Source organism: Canis lupus, chromosome 4, assembly GCF_011100685.1.
Source record: "Canis lupus familiaris isolate Mischka breed German Shepherd chromosome 4, alternate assembly UU_Cfam_GSD_1.0, whole genome shotgun sequence".
Classification (NCBI taxonomy): Eukaryota; Metazoa; Chordata; class Mammalia; order Carnivora; family Canidae; genus Canis; species Canis lupus.
In genome coordinates, this window is record NC_049225.1 from 39,758,649 (window position 1) to 39,785,651 (window position 27,003).

Below are 27,003 nucleotides of genomic sequence, written 5' to 3' on the forward strand. Positions count from 1 at the left end.
ATTGTGTCTGTTCATCATCCTAAAAATGCTGATATCCATAAAGACCAGAACCATTTCTATTTTGTTCACCACATAGTTCCCCATGTATAGCATATGACCTGACATTTATATAATGCACAGCACATGGCAGGTGCTGCACAAATATTTTCTAAGTGAATGAATGAATGAATGAATGAGTGAATGGGACTGGATTAAATGTCTCTTAGCTTCTTAGCTCCTTGAAACACAAAGAGTCTCAGGCTCCATATCACCAAAGGGCCCTTGGCTGCTTGAGCTCAAGTGGGCAGCCCTTTGTGTGTTGGCTAGTCATGTCAGTACAGTGTTGGGACCCCGGATCTGACCTCCAGGGTGGCTGCAGGTCCTTGTTTGGCACAGATCAGACCAGGGGAGGCTTGGTCATAAGGGTGAGCTCAGGCTGGGGCCCTGGAGGACAGGCCCACCATGGAGTTTACTTGACCACTGTCCCAATCAGGACGCATCTTGGGAAGAGCATCTCTGACTTTAGCAGCCTAGATCCTTGGCAGCCAGCACCAGTATGTGCTCCACACAGGATGGGTAGCAGGAGAGCCTGGTGGCAGACAGGAAAGTACATCCTCCAGAGCCAGGCATGACCTCAAGGTCAGGGAGACATGTGCTTTTGAGAAGGTGGGCCATACATAATAATGTGGTGTCTGGTGGTGCCACATCTCTATTTTGTAAGACCTGTCACAGCAGGTGTAGGACACATAGGGGTCTGGAACAAGCCTCAGGGAAGACCCCAGTGACAGTATTCCACCCGCAGCACATGTCCTGGACTGCAGGCCCAGCACCAACCCTCCAGGTAGGCCTCCTGTGAAATGATCTCTCCCATGAACCCATCCGCTACCCCTGTCCCACCACCCCACCACTCCATCAACCATGGACACACTACGCCTCTGGGCAAGCTTGTTCTCACTTCTAAGTCTTGATTTGCTCCTTCCCTGGCTTCTTTCCTCAGGTCTGAACACGGCCAGCTCCTTATTATTGGGTCTCAGTTCAAACAACACCTCTCAAAAAGAAGCCTTCCCTGACCCCCTCCCGACCTAAACCCAAAATGGTTTTGATTTTGATTTGGCTTGTTTATTTCTTGCTTGCTTGTCAGCTCCAAGCCCATGCCACCTTTCACTTACTCCCTTAGCCCAAACCCCAGCACAGGGCAGTACACAGAAGGCACCTGATAAACATGGTACAGATAAATGAAGCAGCAACTGAGTGACTGAGTGAATGCGTGTGGTCAGTTCAACAGTGAGGACCAACACAGCTTCCCAGGGGCCATTCGATGCCAGGCCTGTCCAGTAACGACACTAATAATCTCAAGTCCCCCAGGGATAGTGAAAACAAAGCTCTCAAGAAGAATCTCCTGGTCAGGATGGGCTCTGGTTCCAGGTCCTGGGAAGTTTTTATTATGATTCAATAATGACTATACAGCCAGCTCTTGGACCTGTAAGCCTTTAATTCACAGCTTCCCTCTGAGTGGCCACCATGGTGACTCCCATTTCACAGACAAGGAGCCATATTTGGGGAGATTGAGCAACTTGTTCAAGGTCTCTCGGCTATGAAGTCAAAGACCTTATTTAGCCTCTCTGGTGACCCAGAGCTCAAACACCTCTTTCCCCCTTCCCTGTATATCCATGTGTCAGGCTGTAAGCCGGGGGCCTAGAGGGGGCAATACAGGCAAGAGAGCTGTTCTGACTCCTTTGCCCACGGAGTATCTACCAGGCCCTTGTTCTGTGTAGGCACCAAGGCCAAGAGACTGAGCCCCACCCACCTGCAGCTCAGTGACACCTACGCTGCAGTGAGCCACTCCACAGTGGTCTTCTAGAAATATTTTTCTTAATTAGAGGTAATTAAAATTCTTCAGGTTTTGATAGTTCTTAAAATTCCTTGGGAGTGGGAGTTGGTGGTGACAGTATGTGGAGTAAGCACTAGTGTCTACATTCAGGGGAAAGACTTGAGGTGGTGATGGGTGGGGCCTTGGCCACAGGCAGGCTGGCTAGATGGGGCTGGCCTCCCAGGGTTAATCCCAGTTTGGAGCCATTTCCTCCCCAAATTCTGACTCCCCAGCTCTCTAGCTATGAGCTCTGGGCCCTGGCGGAGGACCAGAGGGCACTGGTGTGGGGAAATGTGCCTTGTTCAGCATCTTGTAGCAGGTCCTAGAGTAAAGGCCCATCAAGACCTCTGCTGGGACACTGGAATCTTTCAATCGGAAGCCCAAAGTTCCTCTTTCTTTCATGCATTCATTCCTGGCAAACTGTGCATTTTCTCCCCCTCCCCTGGTGAAGCCCATTGTCATTCCAGTGGCATTTCAGCCTACTGCAGGCATAGTGGAGGCTCCCTCTTCCAGATTTCTCTGTGGAATCACTGGCAAGGACAAAGCTGTTAGGAGCAAGATTCGGTAACTAGCTTTTTAATTTCATGGCCCGAGGTTGTCAGGACAGTGCAGAGAAAATTGCCAACGATTCGGAGAGCTGCCCATGAATCTGGGACAGAGCAGGCAAGAACAAGGGACACTTCGGCTGGGGGGGTGGGGGTGGAGCTGGGTGCTGGCAGCCACTTGGATGAGAAAGTTCTCTTCTTCCAAATTTCTTTCATTTGGATCCCATGTTAATTTAAAAAGATCAATTCAGCAATTTTTCGCCCTTCCACAATAAAGTGTTTTAGATGGCTGAGAAAGCAAAAAAGATGTGGATCCTTCTCCAGGGGGCATAATGATCGGGTGATCATAGGTTGCTATGAAATGAGGCTTGTAAATTTGAGGAAGAGTTGCTATATTTCCAAATCATTTTTGCAAATGTGTATGACAGCACAAGTATACCTCCGGATTACGATGCACTGTCAGAGTGAAATGATCTGCAACCCAACCCCCAGCTCAGCCACAAGAGTTGCCGTGTGGTTGCGGGTCAGGAGGTCTTCCTCTCTGAGCTCTGGAAATTGCAAGGATTGAAGAAAATAATCCCTAATATCCTTTCCCACCTTTACATTTCTCTGCTTTTTTTGCCAAGTTCATTAGGAATCTTCTCATTACCTTAGATATGAGGTCTCTGGGCTCTTGGGCAGAACCTCAGACGGGTCAGAATTAAGAGGACTGAGCTGTGACCACCCAGGAGGTGAGTGACAGAACTGCATCATGAGGGGCAGTCCCCATTTTACAGTCATACCACCTAAGAGTCCCCAGCTGGATATACTCAGGCAAGTTAATGCTTAAAAGGATAAAGTGGTAAACTTGCAGCAGGGTTGTGACTTAGGTTTCCGAGAACTCTCCCAAATGTATTCTCTTTCAAATACATTCCTCGCAAACACCCCCTACTATTTACCCCATTTTACAGATAAGGAATGTATGATTCACATGCCTAAAGGTGCCCCAAGTCTGACCAGAACCCCCTAGGGGTACCTCTTGCCTGGCTCTAGGCTAAGATAGACAAGGATTGCTCCTGGGGAAGCAGCTCATGAAGGGTAAGAGAAGCTAGCAGTATCCTGCCAATTCCTTCCCTCCTGCCTCCCTGCAGCCTCATAACTGCCCCCTAATTGGCTGTATTGGTCCAAGGCTCCTGGTCTCCAACAGCATGAATGCACACTGGGTGATTTAAGCTGAAAGGCAATTTATAGAAAGGATACTGGGTGCTCACAGAACAGATGGGAAGGCTGGAAAACGAGGCTAGGAAGCAGGCAAGAAAAAAGGGAGGTCACACAGCCAGAAGCATAACCCAAACTCTAGCTACAGAACCAGCCCAGGACTGTCATCACTGCAGCTGCTACAAACACACAGTCCCTGGCACCTCAGCTTAGCACAATTTCTGCTGGCGTTGGCCACATGCCTCCACCTGAGCTGCAAGGGAGGCTGGGAAGGTGGGTGGGTAGCTGGCATTTTCACCTTCCACAGGAAGGCTCTGCCTCTCAATATTACTCAGCCATCACAAAGGGCAAATACCCACCATTTGCTTCGATGTGGATGGAACTGGAGGGTATTATGCTGAGTGAAGTAAGTCAATCAGAGAAGGACAAACATTATATGGTCTCATTCATTTGGGGAATATAAAAAATAGTGAAAAGGAATAAAGGGGAAAGGAGAGAAAATGAGTGGGAAAAATCAGAGAGGGTGACAGAAACTGAGAGACTCCTAACTCTGGGAAACGAAAAAGGGGTGGTGGAAAGGGAGGTGGGCGAGGGGTTGGGGTGACTGGGTGACGGGCACTGAGGGGGGCACTGGATGGGATGAGCACTGGGTGTTATACTATATGTTGGCAAATAGAACTCCAATAAAAAATATACTAAAATAAAAATAAAAATAAAAATCCTTCACATGGAAAAAAAAAAAAATAAGTCTCAGAGGATAGAGCAAAGTTCCAAACAGGAAAGGCACTGGGATGCCAGACAACCATATAAATGGTAAATGGGCACCATTGGTCAGGTAGGCTAGGTAATCCTGTGATAACAAAAAAGTCCCAAATCTGAATGACTTCAAACACTAAAGATTTATTTATTACTCATCCTATATAGCCATCAGGGGCCAGTTGGGGGCTCTGCTCCAGGTCATCCTTAACCTAGATCTCAGGCTGACAGAGCATCCATCATTTCAAACACTGCCCACTGTCACCCTGACAGAATGGAAGATTTGAAGCAGCAATTTTTAAAGGCTCAAGTCGAGAAGTGATACGTGTCTTTTCTACTCATGGCTCGTTGGCTGGACTACTCACATGGCCCTGCTTTGGGGCCAGCAGGCACAATCCTGTCTTGGGTGGAGGAGCAGATAGCTTTGAATATCTGGTGAATAGCATTAATGATGCCCACAGTTCCACTACAAAAAGCCTGCCAACCACAGAACAGAAGAGGGCAAGAACAGAAGAAAAGGCACTGAAATGGACCAGAGTTTCATCCCAAGTGGAGCTACCAAGATCTGTGTATTCCTCTAGCATCCTCAGAGGCTCGAGGAATCCCCCACTTTCAGGTGTGGTCACAGCAGGCAATCCACTCAAACTGCAAGGGCAGCAGCAAACGTACAGGGCACAGTCTACCATGAAGCACCAGTCGGGCCAGGAGTAATCAGAGCAAAAAGCCAAGAGCAGACTCCTGGAGCTCACTCAGGTGGGCAAGCAGCCTCATCCTTGCTCAGAGGCCCCTTAGCCATGGCACCATCTCCCTACAAAGATGGGCACTTCTCCATAGCTCTATGTTCTCACTGGAAACAAACGCTCTGCTTGCAACTGGCTGACAGGCAGCAGGGGCTGGGACAACTATAGGCTGCTGGGTCCTAACCCACTTCAGCCAGAGAGAGACAACAGGCAAGCAGAGCCTCAGAGAAATGCAGAGAAGCCAGGCACCTGGAGCAATGAGTCCGCCTGCACCTCTGAAGGGCCTCATACACCCAGGTCCGACCGGACCTACAGCCCTTCCTAAAAGCTTATAATGTTGACACTTCTAAAAAAGGAGTGAGAACAATTATTGGTACCATCTTGGCCAATGATCAATAGACTAAACACCAAAGCTCCCGTCAATACCCAGTCCAGGGAAGAGTGTAGTTGTAGCTTCTGAGGTAAGTGGGGGATACACAGATACAGCACAGACCACTGGTTTCCTCCCAATGTACATGTGCCACTTCTTCCTTAATAATATGGACCCCAATTTTTAACTGGAGGCCATACGAGAAAGCTCCAAGCCTATGGCTAGAAGACTGGGGCAGCCATTTTGTATCATGAGGGAGCACTTTCAAGATGGTGGAGCTTAGGAGTCGGAAGGTCATGGAGCCTCCCTATCTGCCAGGACTGCCTTCCTCCAGACTCGTACATGAGACACACAAGCTCTTGTCTTGCATAAGTCACTGTTACTTTGTGGTTTACAGTTATTAACAGCAAAACACAACTGTGAACAGCTACAGCAGAAACAGAAAAGTCATGTTAACTGCTCTTCTCTTCAAAGGAGTGTGGAGCTTGTTAAAAGGATCACCATCCTGTTTGGATGACCTCCGTGATGGGCCAGGAGATGCAAAAGTGGGCCTGGGGCTCAGTTTGGAAAGAGGAGCTGAAGAGAGCTGACTTGTAGTGCATCCCATCATGAGAAGTTGGCATTCCACTGGCAACCCATGAGGGTGGGAGTGAAGAGGAGATGGGGCACGGGGAGAGGAGCCAGGAAATAATAAGTTGGCCAGAGGCTAGTGCACTCATTAGAAAAAAAGCTGACCACGAATCCCTCAGGATATGGAAAGTCCTCTAAGAACAAGAAGGTTGAAAGCACAATTTGCAGCTTGTTTTTAATGTTGCTGAAATGTCAGTGCCTCCTCGGATATCTCTGGAATTTCAGTCAGTACTAAAGGATCAAGATGCTGAGTTTCACACAAAAATCCACAAGCTACAATGAATATGGTAGAGGCAAGAGCTCCAAAGCAGAGGTGACTGGAGAATCTAGAAGGGGTCAAGCTTGGCTTTCTGCAGGGCCAGGATGGCCATGGCAGGGGCAGCAGGGATGAGCAAAGCTGAGCTAGATCTCAAGGGGCAGGGGCCCTAGGTGACATCTTCCATGTGAGAGGAGTCTTGCAGCCTCCTCACTGGTCTCCCTGCCTCCAGCTTCACCCAGTCCAATCACATTCTGTGCTGTCCTAGAGAAATCTTTGCAAATTGCACATCTGATGCTGGTCCTGCCCTATTTAAAACTCACTGTCCCCAACCCAAGGTCAAATTCAACCTCTAAAATGGCAGCATTTGAGGCTCCACCCAACTTCACCGACCTCATCTCTCACTGGTCCCCACCAGAGCCCACATGGAATACACTCTCTGCAGTCCCACAGAACTTTCGGGCTTCCAACTCCTTTCAGAATATATCCATGCTCTTCTGAGCAAAAGCCCAGAAAGCCTCTGGGCCTTTGCTCAAGCTGTACCCTCTGCCTGGGACTCCAAGCCTCTCCCTTCTCTAAGTACTTATCTGGGAAATATTCTTAATTGCAACAAAAATGAATTCTGGCTGATTAATGGAGTAAAGGTATATAGTAAATGACACAGTGTGGCTCCCAGAATCTCTGAGAGGGCCAGAGATCCAGACTGGAAGATGACATGGACAGGAGCCACACGTGAAGTCACACTACTGGATGTTCCATGGTGACATTATTACCCCAGTGCTGGGATAGACAAGGGAGCAGGTGCCTCTGATGCAGCCTGTACTGGTACTGGATCCATGCGGGAACTCCACCATGGCCCCCCCAAAAGGGACACCACTTCCCTGTTGCCTCCTCACATGCTCCCCTGCTGCATCAGAGTGCCACGGTGGCCTCTGACAGCTGGAGTTGAGGCCACATGTTTGGGAAGCTAAGAAATCAAGTATCTGGGCTCTACATTTCCTGCCAAGATTTACAAACTGGAGGTCTTCAAGAGAACTTCTTCTAAAAGGAAGGGCAAAAGCCCACTGCAGTCAGTAGGAACTTGCTCGAATAGCGCCTACTCTGTGATGTCCCCCCAAGGCTACCTCAAGCCATTATCTGCACCCTCTGTTCCCGCTGTACCCACTTCCCTCTTCAGGCACTCTATTAATCATCTCCCTCCAGGTTTTGAACTCCTCTGGGATGAGGACCAAGGCCGAGTTCACGTGTGTATCTCCCCTCTCTCCCCCCTCCACCTCTCTGTACCTGGAACAGAATGCAGATACCATGACTTCTGAGTGAACAAAGAAGTGGTTTAGCTCCACTATCAAGGATATGTACTGCAAGGACAAGGGGTTAAGAAGAACCATGAGGTATTGAGCACCTGCTGTACACCAATTTCCATGCTACATACTTCATGTACCATATTTTATTAATTCACAAAAATGATGGCAAGTAGGGATGATTTTCACCCTGTTTTGCAGGTAGAGAAAGTGAGGCCTGTTAGGGAAGGTAAGTAACTTGCCAAAGACACTCAGCCTGCTGCCAACCTGGGCCCGAAACCAGATGGCTACCTCATAGGATTGGCCAGAGAAGGCAATGGAAGGAAGTCAGGGGGCTCAGAGCACTCACTTCCTCTGTAAGCCCACAGGCACCTTCTAGAGCCTTCTTGGCTATGTTGCCTTGGGAGGAAGGTAAGGACATAGGGTGTTGGAGCTCCCAGGGGCTCCCGATGCACTTCTGTCCTTGAGCTCAGAAGGATATGAATGTCCCAGTGTAGCCCGGAATGCCCAGCAGAGCGGCCACCAGGGCAGGGGTCGGGGGGAACAGCAGACAGCGAGTAGAGGCATGGGGAGGGGTGAATGCAGCATGTTTGTCATCACCAGGGCAGCTCAACCACCCAAAGGCCACATTAAACAACAGCCCCCCTGCCCTGAGAAAGCTTCCTGAGTTCAGGAACAATAAAATCTATATGCATATACCTCTTCACCTGTGCGCAGGCCCTTCCCTATTCAACAAATTGCCACCGGTCTTCTCTCTGGAACGATCACAGGTAGCATGGATCTAGAGCTTAGCACCTGTCAGGAGCTCTCGCATAATTCTCATAACATCCCTATGAAGTAGTTCTGTCACTACCATCATGTCACACGTGAGAAAACTGAGCTCCAACAAGAGACATGACCCATAATCTACAGCTACAATGTGGTGGGCCAGAATTCCTTCTCAGGCTTGCCTCCAGAAGTCACAGTCCCCCTAAAAGGGGGACCATTATAGAAGGTGGAACCCTACCTTTAGAATTAGGCAGACTTTGTCTGAACTTTGATTCCGACTTCTCCTCTCTGTACCTCAATGTCCTCATCTGTAAAACGAGAAGAATGTCTGTCTGCCTTGTGAGGCCATTGGCGCAACTACAGGGAGTAGGGGTAAGGGGCTTCCACCAGGGCCAGGTGTAGAGTAGGCGCTCAACAAATATTGCTTCCCTTCCTCTGGCTGGGGCAACCTGCTATACGGCCTCTCCCCGTCATATATCTTTAGGATCTCAGTTTCCATGAAGATCCAGCACACTCTAAAGCCAGCTCTGCTCTCAGAAATGGAAGGGACTCCTCTCAGTTCAGAGACCTCTGCTGGCCTGACAGAGCCTGGCTGCAGAAAGTGGCTCAGGACACCCAACACCAGGCCTCTTCTGCCTCTCCTAGACCTGTCATGGTATTGTGGGATGAGGGGATGTCAGAAGGGCCATTACCCTGGGCCTTGGGATCCAATCTTCAAATTTATATATTCTCTTCAAATAAGGCTAAATATATAGTCACAGAGAAACACCAAAGGAATAAAGAAGACAACTGTCACACAGCTTTAAACTTTGTCTGATGGCTACACCACAGGGCATACGGCTCACTTAGGAATTTATACCTATAACATATGTGTTAAGCCTGCATTATCTTAGAAGCAGCACAATCACGTGACGCTATGTGATGTGTGTGTGTGTGTGTGTGTGTGAAAGATGTGAGACTGTTAAGTGCTGACACCTCTCACAGAAGGCTCTTCTGGCCACCCAGGTTCAACTCCCTCCTTCTGACAGATTAGAGACACAAGGGTCAGGGAGGAGATGTCACTGACATATTCAAGGGAACCTGCACCAAAGGTAACTGCTTTTAGGTCAAAGTGGCCACCTGGGAACAGGGATGGGGGGTTGGGAGCAGGAGCTGGGGAGGGAATGACTGCGAGAAGCTGAAAACTCACATGCCGAAGATAATCACCCTTTCTGGCCTGTTGGTAGAGTTGGAAATTTCTACCCAGAGAGATGATAGTCCCCAGCCCTGCCTGGCCCACTGTCAGAACCTCCCAAGAAACTTGTTTAAAAATGCAGTTGGCCTTGACTCACCTCTAGGGACTGCTTCTGTAGGTTTGGGTGGATCTATTATAATTTTTTAAATTTTTTATTTTAATAATTTTAATAAGCATCTATATTTTTAATAAGGTCCTCAGGGAATTTGAATGGCCATCAAAGTTGAAGAAGGACTTGACTAAAGCTGTCTCAAAGAAGGTACATATCAAACCAGGCCAATGTACAATCATTTCTAGACATGAGCAGAAGGGATGGGGCCTGGCATTCAGTCAGCCGTTCACTCAGGTGTTTTTAGCATTCAGTTACTTCACAGATGATGGATTTAGTGGAGGAATGTGATCAGGGTTGTGTCACTCAGAATAGACTAGGGTATGCCACATTAACAAACAACTCCAAAAGCTCAGTGGTTTAAAACAACCAAAGCTATTTCTCACTCTTGCAACATGTTCGTCAGGGGCCAGTGGGGCCTCTGCTCCACATCTGACTTTGGGGCCCAGGATGACAGATCAGCCACTGTCTGAAATCATGCTGCTGATCACACTAGATGGAAAGAGGGTTCTTGGAAGGTCTCATGTTGGTATGTAAATGGTCTGGCCCAGAAATGACACAAGTCACTGCTGCTCAAAATCACTGACTGGAACTAATTACATGGCCCCAACTGACCCTCAGGGCATTTATTGGTTCATGACTGCTGTGCCTTCTTGCTATATAGCAGGAGGGGGTGGTGCTTCTATCAGCAAGGCAAAGGTTTTCCAGGAACCTCAGCTGATATCTCTTTGGTCAGAAGCAGGACCTATGGTCACCCCTAGCAACAAAGGAACCTAGGGTAGTACATTTTAAAGGGGCATCTGCAGCTTCAAACAAAATTGGGTTCTGTTGATAAAGAAAGAGAATGGATACCTCATAAGCAACTAGAAATAAATAGGTAGATAGAAGTGTCACTGGAGAATGAGGTATGGTGTTAGAAGTAATATGACAAACATAGATGATGGGTCCAGACTCCGGTGCAATAGCAGAGGGCTGGACTATGAACTTGGTTTTACTGAGCTCACTAATTTAAAGGATGGCTGAGTGGTTCCCTGTGTTATCAAATGATTAAAACTCCTAAAGTAACGTACATGGTAATTCTGGATACATATTAATCAAGATTTCTGTCCCACTAATAGAATACAACCGAGTATCAAGACCATATTATTAGCTATTAAGGGCCTACTATGTACCAGGTTCTGCATATACATAACTGCTAATTTTCAGGGCAACAAAAGGTAGGTATTAATATCATCTCCATTTTACAGATGACCAAACCAAGGCTCTTACTGGTTAATGGATGACTCTAAGTCACACAGCCAATAAGCAGAGGTGCTGTGTCCAAACCCAACCCAGATCCCAAACTTCTCACTCTCTTCTCATTATTATCTCAGGTTGCCTCTTTCACTAGAAATCCTTTAGTAATAATTCCAAATGACAATGCATTAAAAACAGCAAAGCCTAAATGTTACCTAAGATGCATATTTGGTTGGTAGGAAAGGCAGTGATAGTAATGATTGGTGCTGAGAACTCCTGCTTATTAAAGCCCTGTTTTTTAGTGTGTATTTGGATCCATTTTGTCATTAGATATACTGGAAAACATCAGAAAGAAACAAAATGAAGCAGCCGAGATCACATGGCATAGATGTAGCCAACACACTACAGACAGGCAATCTTGAGAAACTCTGGATGCTGTTAATTAGGAAATGAACAGCTGTCCAGCCTAAAAATTGGCAGAGCTCTCTGGATGACGACACAGAAACAAGAAGAAAAAGGGCCACACCATCGAAGTGAATAAGAATCAACAACGTGTCTACCCCAAGTGGCTGTGGTGTCTAAATGCAGCCTGGATCCAGTTCTTAGGGCTCCGGAATACTCTTGCTTAGGGACCAGGATCTTGGATGATATGGAAGGTTACCAAGGCAACCCAGAGATTGACTCCTAACCTTGGGGCTGGCTCCCTGATCCAGTCTCCTAGTCCATGTAGTCATATATTATAGACCATTTAGACCTGTATTATGGACAGCTTTCTAGGTTGTACCTAACTCCTCTGAATATTGGCTGTATTCTAACATTTGATTGAAGGCAGTATCAAAAATCTTTTAAGATTTTTTGATTTATTAATTCATGAGAGACACATAGAGAGGCAGAGACATCGGCAGAGGGAGAGCAGGCCCCCTGCAAGGAGCCTGATGTGGGATTCGATCCCAGGACCCCGGGATCACAGCCTGAGCCAAAGGCAGACACTCAACCACTGAGCCACCCAGGCATTCCCAGTATCAAAAATCTTAAACAGCCTTATTCTATATGTAGAAGAGCAAATTTCCCACTCATTCGTTATTTTTTTCATGTATACATAACATATTTTCCAAGAGCCTGTCTAGGTGAAACAGACAATCCATTCATGGACTTTAGAGGTCAGTGGGGGAGACAGAATTAAATTAAATAACCCACCAACCCAAAGGTAAATCTGCAACTGAAATATGTTATTAAACATTTGCTAAGGAAAAAAAAAAAAAACATTTGCTAAGGACCAGGAATTATACTAAATGGATTGCCAAAATGGCACTTAATCTCCAAGGTCTGGAGGAGTGGAGGCTTGAAGAGGTGATTCACCTTTCCCAAAGTCACACTGCCCCAAAGTGACAGCTGGAATTCCAATCCTGCGCTACCTGATGCAAAAAACCCATGCATGCACTTGGCTGCTTTCTCATATCTCTCCTGGCAACCTATAAATCTCAATTCTTTCCAGCTCCTGCCCTTTCTCCTTTGAGACCTGGGTTTGGGCTTAATGGAGTTTCCACTCTTTTATGCAGTCTTTGATATAAAATATTCCAGAAGCTGGTATGTGCAATTCACTGGGATTGGGAATCTTGTTAAAGAAAGATTTTAAAACTTATTTTCAACACTTAATAACATTCCACACAGAGCCCCCATATAATGACACAATACAGTAGTAGGGAAACATTCAGGTGTTCAAGCTCGATTCTCCAGATCCAAGTGTGATAAGAGAGACTCTGATGAGAGTATGGTCATCATTGCTGTAGAGCATTATACAAGCACATGTCACACATGGCTCCTGTTCCACAGGGACATGGGACAATTTACACGCTCCACCCCTGCCCTGGTCTTATTCACCTCTCTCCTGTCACTGCTTGGGATCAGCACCCGCTCAGAATATGGCTTCTAATGTTACATATCCACTAAAACCAGAGGGCTTCTGTCTCTGACCTGCTTAAGTTTTCAAGGTCAATGGAAACATCTTCCTTTGGAGTACTGGTCTCCCAAGGCAAAAATAGTCACTTTGTTTCCAGAAACAAAATTACCCTCACATGTACTGGGTTGGAATGACAAGAAGGGCAATAGTGCAGGATGCATCACAAGGCAGAACCAGGTGGCCCTCTGCCTAGCCCTCTACATGTGCCCAGGTGCCATTCTGGGCTTTATTGAGAAATCCCTGACCTCTGAAATCTTAGCAATATGTACCTTTTCTTCTTCTCCTGAGATCAGAGCTTTGCTCAACTCCTGAATATCCAGAGTCTGGGAGGTGAACAGATGTGAACAATCACTTACCAAGGATGGTATATTAGGTCATTGTGATAGAAATTAAAACAATGACGGACCACCAGATTTCTATTAACGTGCATAAAATTTGATATGATGACAGCATCAGATGCTGCTATGCATGTGGGTCAGCAGGACACTCCATTACTGGTGGTAACGCCAAATGTCTCTGCCAATTTGGAAGATGCCTTGGCAGTTTCTTACAAAGATAAGATGGTGCATGATACAATAAAGAAAACACATCCCCATGTATTTCCTGAAATGAGTTACTTTCATCCACACAAGAATATACACATATGTTTATTGCTCATTTATTTGATGGTCAAGACTTGAAAGCAACCATCAGGTCCTTCCATAGGGGAATGGATCAACAAGCTCTAGTACAAAAAAAAAAAAAAAAAAAAAGCTCTAGTATATCCATACTCTGAATATGATTCAGTGATGAAAAGTCTTGTGTTAAAAAAAAAAAAAAAGAAAAGAAAGTCTTGTGTTATCAGAAAAAAAAAAAAAAAAAAGGTTTGTGTTATCGGGATGCCTGGATGGTTCAGCGGTTGAGGGTCTGCCTTTGGCCCAGGCCATGATCCCGGAGTCTTGGGATTGCGTCCTGCATAATGCTTCCTGCATGGAGCCTGCTTCTCCCTCTGCCTGTGTGTCTGCCTTTCTCTCTCTGTGTGTCTCTGGAATAAATAAATAAAATCTTTTAAAAAATATATTCAACACTTATTTTTTCCTAAAGAATATCTGAAAATGAGACTACCTGGGTCAAAGTTAAAGCAATAATCTGCATAGAATGTCTAAAGGTCTTGGATTATTAACATAGCAATGGTGCCCTCTAGTGTATCACGTATTACACATTCCTTGGTTGGGGATGAGAGCAGTCTGGATTTAAGTAGGTGGCTTCCTACTGAAAATCTGGATGAACAATAAGCCTCCCCTAGGCTTAATCACCTTAGCTCCTCAAACCCCCACCCACTGATACCAATTCCAGAGGCAAGGTCACAGATACATGGTGCAGCAACTTATCACAGTTCGGAGTGCCACTGACCAAGACACAAGGTCCCAATAACCCTACAGTGAGATTGCCAAGATTGAACCACCTACTGCCAATCTCCAGGATCACTTTCTTATTAGATCAATAGGCGAATCCATCATTTCCTGTTATAACGCCTCTCTCTTTTCTGGAGGTTGTGGCTTAAACGATACCCACCCTTTCCACACATGCACATGCACTGGGTCATCTCAAGGATGGTAAGGTATTAAGAAAATGTCATTAACATTAATGTTTGCCATTAATTGAGAAAGACTGAGCTGATGTTCAAGGATAAGTATAAACTAACACCTGAATATTTATTTTGAGGATTAATTCAAACTCTCTTGGGTAGGAAACGTCAACCAAGAGAGCATCCCAGATCGGTCCATTCTGCCTCTTCCCAGTAACCAAGGATATGGCAGAGATTATTATTTACATCCACGCCCACCCCCACTGCTTGTGTAAGATGAGGAAATAACAGCCGACCTAATTGCCCCAGGTGGACAGGAGTTGAGCTAATAAAAGTCAAGGGCTAAAAGGAGAGGACAGTGGTGGCAGCCCTGAAGTTCCCATGGTGAATTGCGGCTAAAAACAAATCAGGATAAAACGCCTTACCTGATGTGTGATGCCCACAAGATCTCAGGAGTAACATAGCTTGGGTTAAACGCTGCAAAATTTGGATTCAGAAAACCTGGGTTCAAAGCCTCCTCTTCAGCCTCTAGCTATGTGATCAGGCGATATATGGTCTCCATTTCTGCATCTGTAAAACAGCAGTGACATTACCTGCTTTTCAGTTTCTTGCCAAGTGTAAAGTGTTTAGCATCGTGCCTGACATATCCCATTTACTTGATATTAATTTATTATTATCACCACTATTATTGGCAGTGTCTATCATCTGGGAGGAAACCCACACACGCAGGAAAAGAATTCACGGAAACTTTTGTCTTCTTGTCACAATGTTGTCATTTTCCAATTTCCTAAAAGAAGTGTGCACTGCTATAAAAACCTGAAGGGAGGGGACCCCGGGGTGGCGCAGCGGTTTAGCGCCGCCGTCTGCCCAGGGCGTGATCCTGGAGACCCCAGATTAAGTCCCACGTCGGGCTCCCTGCATGGAGCCTGCTTCTTCCTCTGCCTGTGTCTCTCATGAATAAATCTTTAAAAAATTTTTTTTAAAAAAATATGAAGGGAGAGGGACGCCTGGGTGCCTCAGCGGTTGAGCGTCTGCCTCCGGCCCAGGGCGTGATCCTAGGGTCTCGGGATCGAGTCCCTCCTCGGGCTCCCGGCATGGAGCCTGCTTCTCCCTTTGCCTGTGTCTCTGCCTCTCTCTGTGTGTCTTTCATGATTAATAAATAAAATCTTAAAAAAAAAGAATAAAATCTGAAGGGAGAGAAAGTACCTTTCTCTTTTTGGCATAATACAAATTTGACTAGTCTACTGTTGCCCAAATTGCCCGGGCTCCTCCTATTGCTCAGGAGGGCGTTGGGGGTCGTGTTAAAAGCACAGATTCCTAGGGCCCGACCGAAAAATACTGAATCGGAACATGTCACGAACAAACCTGTTTATACCGCTAACGAGTCCCACAGATGATTCTTATCATTGGGCAGTTGGGTGGGACCTGCTGGTTTAAAACCAGCGGGGCAGGGACTGCGCGAGAAACGCCAAGCGCAGGTTGCGGCAATCACGAGGGCCCGGGCCTCCAATTCGCGTTCTGTCCCGCACACTGGCGCCGAGCGAGCAGGAGCCTGGGGGTTGTAGTTTCCAGGAGCCAGACCTCTGCCTATAAGAAAGGCGAGGATGACTGCCAAAAACTTCCCGCCCCACAATGCAAAGGCCAGCGGTGACGTCATCCGCGGAGCGCCGGAGATGGAGCGGGCAGTTGCTACCGCTCCTACCTCTACCCCCGTTGCCTCGGAGCCGGCTTCCCCTGCCGCCGCCGCCGCCGCCGCCGCCGCCCCCCCCGCCCCCGCCCCCTCCCTGCCCTCCCCGCTCTCCCCTCCCCCCTCCGCCTCCCCTTTCTCCACCTCCCCCGCCGCCTCCTTCTTGGGCGCTTCTGCCCTCTCTACACGACTCAGGCTCTCTGCCCCTGAGCAGCCGTGTTCGGTCTCCTTTGTGGTCCCGGGGCGCAGCCATGGCGGACGGCGGCGGCGGCGGGGGCCCCGGCTCGGTGGGCGGCGGCGGAGCGGGCCAGGCCTCGGCGGGGTCGGCGACGGGCGCGGCGGGGGCCGGCGGGAGCGGCGGCCCCATCAACCCGGCCTCGCTGCCTCCCGGCGACCCGCAGCTCATCGCTCTCATCGTGGAGCAGCTCAAGAGCAGGGGCCTGTTTGACAGCTTCCGCCGGGACTGCCTGGCCGACGTGGACACCAAGGTAGCCGGGGCCGGGCGTGAGGACGGCAGGGTCGCAGCTTGGCTTTTCTAAAGCAGAGAGAAAACCGAAAGATACTTTAAACCGCTTGAGGCAGTGCAGAAAGCTTCCGGAGTCGTGTACACGTGGTTGGGCTCCCAGCCCCATGACTGCGAGCGGGGCGGCGGTCCAGTCGTTGTGTGAACGTAGGGGGGAGAGCCTGCATCCTGTCTTTCCCAAGCTGAGACGTCTTTGAGCCCCTCAGTAACAAACCTCTGTGTGTTAAGAACGTTGGAGAAGACCAGTAAGGAAGCGAGAAGGCGTGAATGCGCCGTCGTCACCTGTGGTAGCTGCTAGCTATTGCTTCTTCCCGCTAGCTTAGTGATTTGCACTTTGGGTATCCAGTCGAATTAAGGTACGCCCTTAATTACCCTTTTACTCCAGAACCGACACCCTTTTACTCCACCGTGGCTCAAAGGGGATTTGGTGCCAATTTTAGATCCGAATGCCTCCTAGTAAAATGCTATTTCATGTTACTTGCCACAGCCCTGGGAATTCCATGAAGCCACGTGTTACCAGACATAACAGTAGTTGCTGGAATGTTCCATTCTCTCCCTTTTCAGAAGCTTTTCTAAGAAGATTAGGTTTGTCGGTGTAGGAGGCGCCGTTAACTCCTCTAGGGAAGTGATTTCTTCCTCTCTGAGAAAATCTGCCTGTCTAACAGGAGGATTGTGAACCTAAAATTACAACTCAAAGATAGGAAAAGACGTCCTCCATTTAGTCATTGACATTTACTGGCCTATAGCATGTGGGCTGTGTGGATACAGGAACAAGTAAGTCATTACCTGTCCTCAAAGCTTGTACTGTAGGGTAGAAAACTGACATGTGGACCTGAGAGTATAAACAGTAAGTGGTGCTAGAAGTGGTTAATGCTTAATTTTCCTTATGTGAGGTGTCTCAGATACATACCAACTGAGCTTCCACCATTCCCAGGACTCTGGGTATTCTTAACTTCCCATCACAAGTTCTCCACTCATATCTCTTATGTTCAGTTTTATGCAGCTAAATCCATGTAGTATGCATGTTATTTTAAAAAGAAACAGGGATGCCTGGGTGGCTCAGTGGTTGAGCCTTTGGCTCAGGACCTGATCCTGGGGTCCTGGGATCAAGTCCCACGTCGGGCTCCCTGCATGGAGCCTGCTTCTCCCTCTGCCTGTGTCTCTGCCTCTCTGTGTATGTGTCTCATGAATAGATAAATAACATCTTTAAAAAAGGGAAATCAGTATTGTAAAGCTGTTGGGGAAAGGAGAGTTGGAGCCTCCCCCCACATAACACCTTATATGTTCCTTCCATTAGCTACTGGGTGGTTTTAATTCTGGAAGACAGTGTGTTTTCAGACACTGTTGCTTTAGCTCCATGGTCTCAGTGTGACTCTTGGATCAGCAACACCAACCTCACCTGAGAATTTGTTAGAAATATATATTCTTAGGCTTAGGCCCTTTCCCAGACTGCTGAAATATTTGGGGGAAAATGTACTGATGATGTTTGTAATTTACTTTGCAATGCACCCAAAATACAAATAGAACAAACTGATAAGTGAATCAAGTGAGGGATAGATAGTGCAATAAAATGTTAATGGCAGGTACATTCTGTCCTTTCACTTCAAGAACTGAAGGGATTGTTCTATATTGTCAAGATCTTTTCGGGTTTGGGGATGATATTTGCTGTCCTTTGTCCTTTTTCAGTAAGCAGTAACTTATTTCAAACAGGGTAACGTATTTTCTTTTTTTTTTTTTTTTTTAAGATTTTATTTATTTATTCATGATAGTCACACAGAGAGAGACAGAGAGGCAGAGACACAGGCAGAGGGAGAAGCAGGCTCCATGCACCGGGAGCCCGACGTGGGATTCGATCCCGGGTCTCCAGGATCGCGCCCCGGGCCAAAGGCAGGCGCCAAACCGCTGCGCCACCCAGGGATCCCGGGTAACGTATTTTCAATAGCAGAAAGTATAATATCAGGACGCATAGTTCCCAGTTACAAATTAATTCTAGTTCCTTTAAGCAAAGGAGTGAATCTGTTGACTTGAGGAATGCAAGAAAGGACTAAATGAGCAAACTGGGGGAATCCCTGGGTGGCTCAGCGGTTTAGTGCCTGCCTTTGGCCCAGGGTGTGATCCTGGAGTCCCGGGATCAAGTCCCACATCAGGCTCCCTGCATGAAGCCTGCTTCTCCCTCTGCCTGCATCTCTGCCTCTCTCTGTGTGTGTCTCTCATGAATAAATAAATTAAATCTTAAAAAAAAAAAAAAAAAAAAAAAAACGAGCAAACTGCCAGAAGAGGGATGCGTTTGGAACCAAGGATGCTCCACAGGGGCTGTCTTTCATCTCTGCTCTATAACTCTTTTATTGTCACTGCAGAGTCATCCATTTGGTTACTAGTATTTTGATTACATCTTACATCTTCTTCCTATAGAAAAGGGCTCTCAACTCCTATTCAAAAAATCTCAGGGAACATCAGCATTGTCTTAGCATGGGTCAGGCACCAGCCTTGCCGTCAGGAGAACATGGCACCCTCTGCCGGACCTTTGTGAGGGAAGGAGGACGAGTTGCTAGGTAGATAGTACATGGGTGTTTGTGTGTCAATTCACTTGGCCGTTGGCAGAATCTGCATATAGAGTTGAAGCGTGCTGATTTGTCTATTTCATTTACCTGTTAGCAAACTTTTGCCTCGGTGACACTGCATAATAAACCAAATCACAATGGCTTAGGATAAGCGTTCATTCTCATGCTGCTAGGGTTACAGGTCAGCTGGAGTTCAGCTAACCTAAGTAGGCTTCAGCTGGGTGACTCAGGTGGCCTGGGTTTGGGTTTAGCTCGGCTATGTATAAACTCATCTTAGGTCCCAGGACATGCCCTCATAGACGGTCACTAGAGCACAAGAACCAAGCTAGACAGAGCACAACCACATCGAAGGTCTTCGGTCACTAGCACTCCATTGACAAGACCATATCGTGTTGCTAAAACTCCCAACTTCATTGGGGTAGGGAAGCAGTCCCTGCGCAGCAGGAGAACAGGGGTGATGCTTAACAGCAATGCTTACTGTTATTCTTGATTTGAAGAAGAGCAGCTGATTGTACCAGAAGGTCTTGGAGGCTGAGAACATATATTCCATGTGTTTATCAAGTTCCTTCTAATTTTGTTCTGATCATAGTTGGATATAAAACATTTGAGGCCGATAAATAGCTCAAGCTCCATTTTTGGACTTAAGCTGTGCTTCGCCTCAGCCTTTCCCAGTGTTCCATAGGCTTTGACTTTAGTCTCCTATTTTCATAGCGCCCTGAGGTTTGGGTGGCCCTACATTTTATACAGTATACTTTCCTGAGTCCTTATTTGTTGCTGAGATACCCTGTGAGGTAAGTGGGGCGTAGCATTTCAGGTTTACAAATGGAAATAACTGAGACTGAAAGGTTGGTGACTTGTTGAAAGTCAGACGGCCAGTTAGTGGTGGCTCTGGGCTAGAACCCAGTTCCTCTGATTTAGAAACAGACTAGGTCTGACCTTGGATTTGCCACATTTTGGCCATGTGGGCAAGTTGTTTCTTTTTTCTAAGTGTAAATTTCTTATCTCTAATATGGGGGCAGGAGAGAGTTCTGGAACCTCCCTGTACCATTACTTGGAAAGTAAGTAGGATGATAAAGCATCTGGCCTTGTGCCTGCCCACCATAAAGTAAGCTCTTGCATTGCTTGTTAATGTATGCTCTGCTGTGCTATGTGGGGTGATCTTCATAGGCATGGTGGAAGTGTCTCTAAGGTCTTAAAATCTACATTTCTCTGAAAAGCAGTATTCTTGAATGACTGATTTCTAAACTTTGGTGCATATAACTTCTTTCCTTGCCTCCTCTTCTTAATGTTTTAGCCAGCTTACCAAAACCTGAGGCAGAAGGTGGATAATTTTGTGTCAACACATCTGGACAAGCAGGAATGGAATCCTACAATGAACAAAAACCAGTTGCGAAATGGTCTGAGGCAGAGTGTGGTTCAGTAAGTAGAATTAAGAGTGAAAAGGCGATAATCATGTAGGATGCACAAGAAAGCTGATAGGCATCATTATTTGGTCAGGGTGAATGGCATTTTACAGCAAATCCCACACACAAGTCCTAGCAGTCCACCCTTTATTAAAGTTAAGGTTCAAGTAAGCAAAGGACTCAGCTGACATTCTTGCTAGTTTATCCAACCTCCTTAGACTCCTGTGTAAACTCTACCGGGTGCATTGAAAGATACTTCAAGTTGTGAAACACAGTTCTCTCTTGCTTGAAGTTTTCAGCATAGTCGGCACATACATAGGAGTTTTAGACCCAGATAGCAGTGTTTGGATCTTGGGCAAGAGGAGTTGGATCTTTAGTATCATAAGGAAATGGGAGTTCTACAAAATCTTTGAGTCCATATGGCCCTCTCACATGTAATGGCAGCTTTTAGGAAGGCATGGAGTCTTATTAAAGCATGGCCTTCACAGTAACAAATGGAACCTTAGTTAATAAGGTGCTGCTGATAGCTCATCCAAGTGACTTCTTAATGTTGCTGGGCATAAAAGTGGAGGCAGTCATGGAATATGGTGTCCTAAGATAAGTTTTTCTAATCTACTTGAGATCTTTTTTGCTCTTATTACTGGCACTCATGTTCAAGTCTTGATCCACTGAACTCTACTGGAATATCTAAAAGCTTGTGAAGCCTACCTCCTTAGGTATAGAAATATGAGGGAATTATGCTTAGTGAAAAAAACCAATATCAAAAAGAAGTATGGTGACTCCATATATGTAACATTGGTGAACAAAGTTATAGCAATGGAGACAAAAATAGTGGTTGCCTAGGGCTTTAGGGATAGGAGGAGGAGGGGAGTGAGTGTGACTTGAAAGGGGTAGCACAAGGGGATACTCTGGTGGTATGGGTAAGATCTTCATTACCTGCAGTTACGTGGTGAAATGGCACAGAGCTACGCATACAACAGAGTGTGGTTACATGTGTGAAAACTAAGGTTGGGTTGTACTGGTTATCATTTTTCCAGTTTGATATTGCACTGTCAGTATGCAGGGTGCACAGACCTTCAAAGAATGATCTTTTTGTTTCCACAAGGTCAGGGATGTTGGAAGCTGGAGTGGACAGAATCATTTCTCAAGTGGTGGATCCCAAACTAAACCACATCTTTAGACCACAGATAGAAAGAGCAATTCATGAGTTCCTGGCGGCCAAGAAAAAAGAAGCTGTGCCAGCGCCCCCTCCAGAGCCTGAGAGCCAGGACCCCCCAGCTCCATCCCAGGATGCTTCCTAAGGTCCGGTATCCCATCTTTTGTCCAGGAGCATTCATCTCTGACTTATAGATAAATAAAATGGATAGAAAAGGGGTAAGCCACTATTGGGGATCATATTCTTTATGTATTCAGAAAAGCATTTACTGCAGATAGACTTCACCTACTATTTAAAAGTCATTTTTTACTGAGAACTAATGAATAGCATTCTCCTGTCTTGGTATGAGTTTCTGTGCCACCAGAGCTAAACATTTAAGCTGTGAATAGATGCTTCATTAGAAATAGTTAGCATCTATTAGATGCTATTAGATGCATTAGAAACTATTAGAAATAGATTAGCATCTATTAGAAATAGATGCTTCATTAGAAAGCCTGGGATGATTGTTGTGCACAAGAGAAATTCAAAGGAAAGTTCTGTTTTTCTGAAATTGATAAAACAAGTCTCACGCCTGGACATGAATTAAACTTGGGCTTGCAATTTGAATATAAAGTCGAACAATGTATTAAAAAACGCCATCCTAAATAAGACTCAGTTTGCTTTAAGCCCTGCTGTATTTCCCTGTATTTAGGGATTATAGTTTACCAGTGACAGTTACCATGGGATTCTTGTGTTATATGCATACCCCTTCTAATTACATTTGGGATTTAATTTAATCTTAAAAGCCAGCTATAGATGCACAAAGCAATACTTTTTGCAGGCTTTGAGACATTAGTAAATATGAGCAGTGATCAGCAAGTAAGCAGTGGATTCTTACCTAGCCATTGTTAGTAATCTGTCCTCTCAGTCCATTTTGGTGTTCTGTTTGTAAGATTCATTAAGATGTTTATAATTTTTTATAAGAAAGCATCAATGAGTGAACAGAACAAGAGCATAAAGCTCGTGTGGGGCACTGCCTTAAGGGGAGGGGGGTTGTCTTTTTGTGCCTGTATTGGGGGAAAACCTCAGTTCCATTATGGAGTGTAAAACATTACCAGTCTTTAAGTTTAATTGTAAATTCCTTTAGAAGCATTAAAATCAAATGTAGTCTCTTATCAAAAAGCATTTTAATCTGATTCTCTTATCTTTTCAGAGTATGTCTGACACCTTTTGGAAGCTCCATTGAATTAACCGCGAAGAAATGGATTCGGTTACTTAAGAGTACAACTTCAGAATGAAGACAGGCCGAGGTCATCACTGATTTCAGCATGCAGCCCTGACTGTGGGCAGTGTCCAGATTGAACAGGCAGTAGCAGAGTTGACCATGTGTGCTCCCTCATTGTGCTGTCATCTGGTCAGCCTGTCAAAGGGGATGACACCCAGTAGACACTACAGAGGTATAAAGAAACACTACATCAGTCTGGGTTGTCCTGAATCAAACCTTTATACTTGAACTTGAAGACTGTGTGGATTTTAGGGTTTTTGTGTTTGGGTATCCCTAGAGGGGCTGTAGCTATAGTGAAGGAACATAATCAGTTCCAAAGATGCAATTTCAAAGAATGACAGTGAAGGATAGCATGGAGTAGGTATTAGTGCTTATTTGTCAACTAGAATGTTTAAGCCATTAGCACCAAATAGCTCTAAAGTTGACGTGACCCTCTTGTACATGAATCTTGTAGCTTCGGCTTCTTTTCCTCTGTAAGAGGTGACGACACATGGGACCCTAGAATGTGAGGAAGTGCAGACACCAGGTATAAGGAAAAACATGTGCAGGCTCTCTGTCCAGGGCTGCTTCCTATCCTGCAAGGGCTTATGAATCTTGGGTGTGTTTATTTTATTCTCATGTTTATGTTTTTTAGAAAAGTTGAATGATCAATAAATGGCTTAAGTTTTGTAATCATTTGATACTCTTACTCTGAAGCCTCAGCCGAATGGTAGCCTCCAGGCCTGTGAGCCTGTGAAAACTAACCTTTGTCCTCTGCCTGCTATTCCTCTGGCTGCACAGGATTAGTGGGCCTCGGCAGGGTTGGGGGCGGGGGCAGGGGGGTGGATTGCTGCACGTAACCTGGAGCTGCCCACCCCCTGAAGCTAGTAGGTAGCACTGGAGTAGTAGTCCCTCTCCTTCCCTGGCCCACTACTGATGCCCATCACTAGTTGAGGGCAGAATGATCTATCCCTGTTTCTCAAACTTGAGTGTATGGCAGCATCACCCCGGTATCTTGGAAGGATGCACGTTCTGCCCCAGAGGTTCAGTAGTGGGGATCTGAGCGTGTTGCTTATGCTCCAGGTGGTGTTCATGCTGCTGGCTCTTAGCAAACATTCTGTACTGCAAGCCTTGAATAATGGCAAAGCTTACTTCAAAGAGTTTTGGTTCTTAGTTGAATCTGTCACGGGATGTTGTTCATCTAACAAATTGTAACCTAGTGAGCTGGTTCCCGGTTAAAACGAACCACCTCCACCTTTACCTTTTCTTGGCTTATATCAGATGTTCAGGCATTAGGTTACCCTATTTCTGCCATTTACTCATGGAGGGGAAATAGGTTCCCAAGCATTCTGGGAAGCCTCACTGGCACTGGGAACTAAAGTAAGTTCTAACAGAACCATTAAACAGCAGTGCTGCCGAGAGCAGAATCCCCCAGCAGGAGTGGCATCGCCCTGGAACTTAGAAATGCACCCCCCCCCCCCCCCCCCCCCGCCACCCCAGACCTGATTCACAGACTACTGGAGGAGGAGGTCCAACAAGCCCCTCTGGTGATCTGATGCACACCAAAAATCATTTTCTCTTGAAGAAATGTTTTTGGGAAAGCTGGTGATGTTGACAGGCAATGACAGTTTGATTGTAATTAGTGTGTAAATGCATCTCTTCTAATAGCTCTTGAGGGGTGTTTTGTTTTTTAATTCCTGGCAGTTCCTTGCCTGCATGTAACCTGCTTGCATGTAACAAAGCTTTCAAACTAAGTGTCTTCTGAAGATGAGTTTGCTTTGCAGAACATTGGTGAGAACTCTGCAGAGACTCACTGGCTATTAAACATAGAGATATCTGTGGGGGGCCCAGCAAAGGTCAAGGCCTGGCATGGGCCTGAGGCTAGCCCTGAGGCCCAGGTTTGAAAACTGCATCTGGGTCAGCACTGGCCAGGCCCTGCCTCTCTTGGCTGCCCTAAGGATGCTGAGGACAGGGTGGGAAGCAGACAGGACAGCTGGCACAGCCAAGCTTTTATTGGCACTGTATTGCACCCTGTCGGTCACCTTACTCGTGAGGAGCCAGGAGGTCAACTTTTATGGTCTTGTCACTGGGAATGGGCCTGGCTCCAAGGCCACATGGTAGTAATTACTCGTCTTCTCAAATTGGTCACACTGCCTGTAACCTAGCCAGTCTTTCTGTCTCCAGTGTCCAAACTGCCATTTAGCCATCCGTCCAGAAACACTGCTTTTATCAGATCTCTCCCTCACTCTTGAACCTTTGAAAGAAAGTAGACGAACAAGGTACCGACCAGGTGGCAGATGTTTTCTTACGCATAAATTTCATTCTCATGACCCTGTTAGGATTTATTCTCCATTCTGTGGATGAGGCAACCTAGACTGAGGTGAAGCAACCTCAGTTGTATAATATACTCTTTATATACTATTACGTAGGGGAGCAGGGTTTGAACCCAAGCCTCTGAATTCAAAGCTCATGTTACCTTCCCTATCCCACCGCCTTGCTACTCTGCCTCCTTATTATTTAACAGAACAAGTCAAACTTGTCCTTTGGGGTCCACCTTTCATTCCAAATGTAGGCCAAGATTAAGTCAGCTTGACCTCTTGCTCCATCTCAGTGCCTGCCCTTAGCTCTAGCCAGTCTGCTTCCCTCAAATGTCAATCACAGGGCAGAGTTTGCAAACCAGCTCTGCCCTCTAGGCATGTTCTGTAGACAATGGACCTGTGACTATTGTCTGTTGTTTTGTTTTTAATTAATTACCAATATTTCAAAATGGGGAGAATTCCATATAGAGCTCTATTTCTGGCACCTAACGAAAAATGTCAAGGTTTGGCAACATACTTGTGTTCCCGATGGATAACAATCCGCCAGAACTCTATAGCAACTCTCTACTTTAGACAACATGTGGGACATGCAGATGCCACTGGCTGGCTTCTTTCATTTCCATATGGCCCCTGAGGATGTTGGAGATACTTGCCCTCCAACAAGTGTCATCGTCCTGTGATTAAGATTATTCAAAACATCTCCAGCTAGAGGGCCAGATCTTCTAGACTGATTTTCACGGAGACTAGATTTTCAGCTACCTGATTTGGGCTCCAGAATTTTCAAGCTTGGAATGGAATCTGAAGTTCCCTCTCTGACATCTCCTTTGGGTGTCCAGATCAAGCCTATCCATGGATGAGTGAAGGTCACAGAACGTTGAACATAGAAGTGGGCTCAGGGTACAACCAGGATGCAGACAAAACCAGTACACAGTATTCTCGGAAGCCCCTTAGACTCTCCCTGAGCAGCAGTCTCACCAGGACTGAAGCCAGAAGAGGGTATGTCTGTGTAGCCCAATCAATGTATAAAGCTTCAAGTTTTAAATGAAAGAGCGAAGGGTAGTAGAGTATGCCACCTCAAAATATGACCGCAGGAATTCAAGATAGGCTACCCCCAAGTTTGCCTTTTTGATATATGGATTACTTAGAGCTGCAGGCACTTGAGAAACAGCAAATAAAGAGAGGCTTTCACTGAATTCCTTTTACTTGCTTAAAGGCAGATACCCTAAAAGGAACACAGTCGTCACAGATCCCCTCCCAGGAGGTTCATCAACCAGGGAGGACTGACTCTCACCACAAGAGAAGAGACTAGAAGTCAACTCCACACCCTGACAAACTTCATCACAAACTATTTCACCTCCCATCTGTTCTTCTATAAAGGCCCGCTCATCTTTCCTAAAAATCACTGACTCTCCCTTAAAGGACCTACCTACCTACCCCTCCTCTTTCCCTATTGAGCCGGTATTTAATCTTGAATTCTAAGCCACCTCAGGGAGTTACTTATTTTTCCCTGGGTGTCTCCATGGCTAATGAGGTATACATGTTAAGACACTTCCGGTTTTCTCTTGTTAATCTGTCTTTTATTACAGAGGTCTCA

The 27,003-nt window shown here is 46.2% G+C and overlaps 1 protein-coding gene and 1 long non-coding RNA gene across 3 annotated transcripts; one reads left to right on the forward strand and one right to left on the reverse strand.

Moving 5' to 3' along the window:
• Nucleotides 1-13,915: 13,915 nt before the first annotated feature.
• LOC102155584 lies at nucleotides 13,916-16,187 on the reverse strand. Its single transcript, XR_005358158.1, has 3 exons — nucleotides 15,884-16,187; nucleotides 14,944-15,088; nucleotides 13,916-13,975 (listed from the first exon to the last, which is right to left on the reverse strand). It is a non-coding gene; the product is annotated as an uncharacterized LOC102155584 (long non-coding RNA).
• A 135-nt stretch (nucleotides 16,188-16,322) lies between these two features.
• On the forward strand, nucleotides 16,323-23,784 carry BOD1 (biorientation of chromosomes in cell division 1). Of its 2 annotated transcripts, none has more exons than XR_005358157.1 (4): nucleotides 16,323-16,693; nucleotides 20,584-20,708; nucleotides 21,798-22,066; nucleotides 23,041-23,784. XR_005358157.1 is itself a non-coding variant. In XM_038534730.1 (4 exons), the coding sequence occupies exons 1-3, from the start codon at nucleotides 16,457-16,459 to the stop codon at nucleotides 21,991-21,993; spliced, it is 558 nt and encodes a 185-aa protein (XP_038390658.1). In that variant the 5' UTR covers nucleotides 16,330-16,456; the 3' UTR covers nucleotide 21,994; nucleotides 23,041-23,784. The 2 variants fall into 2 exon arrangements, 1 of the variants encoding a protein (XP_038390658.1); XM_038534730.1 differs by having other exon boundaries at nucleotides 16,330-16,693; nucleotides 21,798-21,994.
• The last annotated feature ends 3,219 nt before the right edge of the window (nucleotides 23,785-27,003 follow it).

What these genes read in the sequence shown, in the direction of transcription:
- BOD1 (XM_038534730.1), top strand. Translation starts at nt 16,457, where the DNA reads ATGGCGGACGGCGGCGGCGGCGGGGGCCCCGGCTCGGTGGGCGGCGGC. An exon ending in TGGCCGACGTGGACACCAAG is followed by an intron (nt 16,694 to 20,583) that starts GTAGCCGGGGCC and finishes TTAATGTTTTAG; the next exon opens with CCAGCTTACCAAAACCTGAG. An exon ending in CTGAGGCAGAGTGTGGTTCA is followed by an intron (nt 20,709 to 21,797) that starts GTAAGTAGAATT and finishes TGTTTCCACAAG; the next exon opens with GTCAGGGATGTTGGAAGCTG.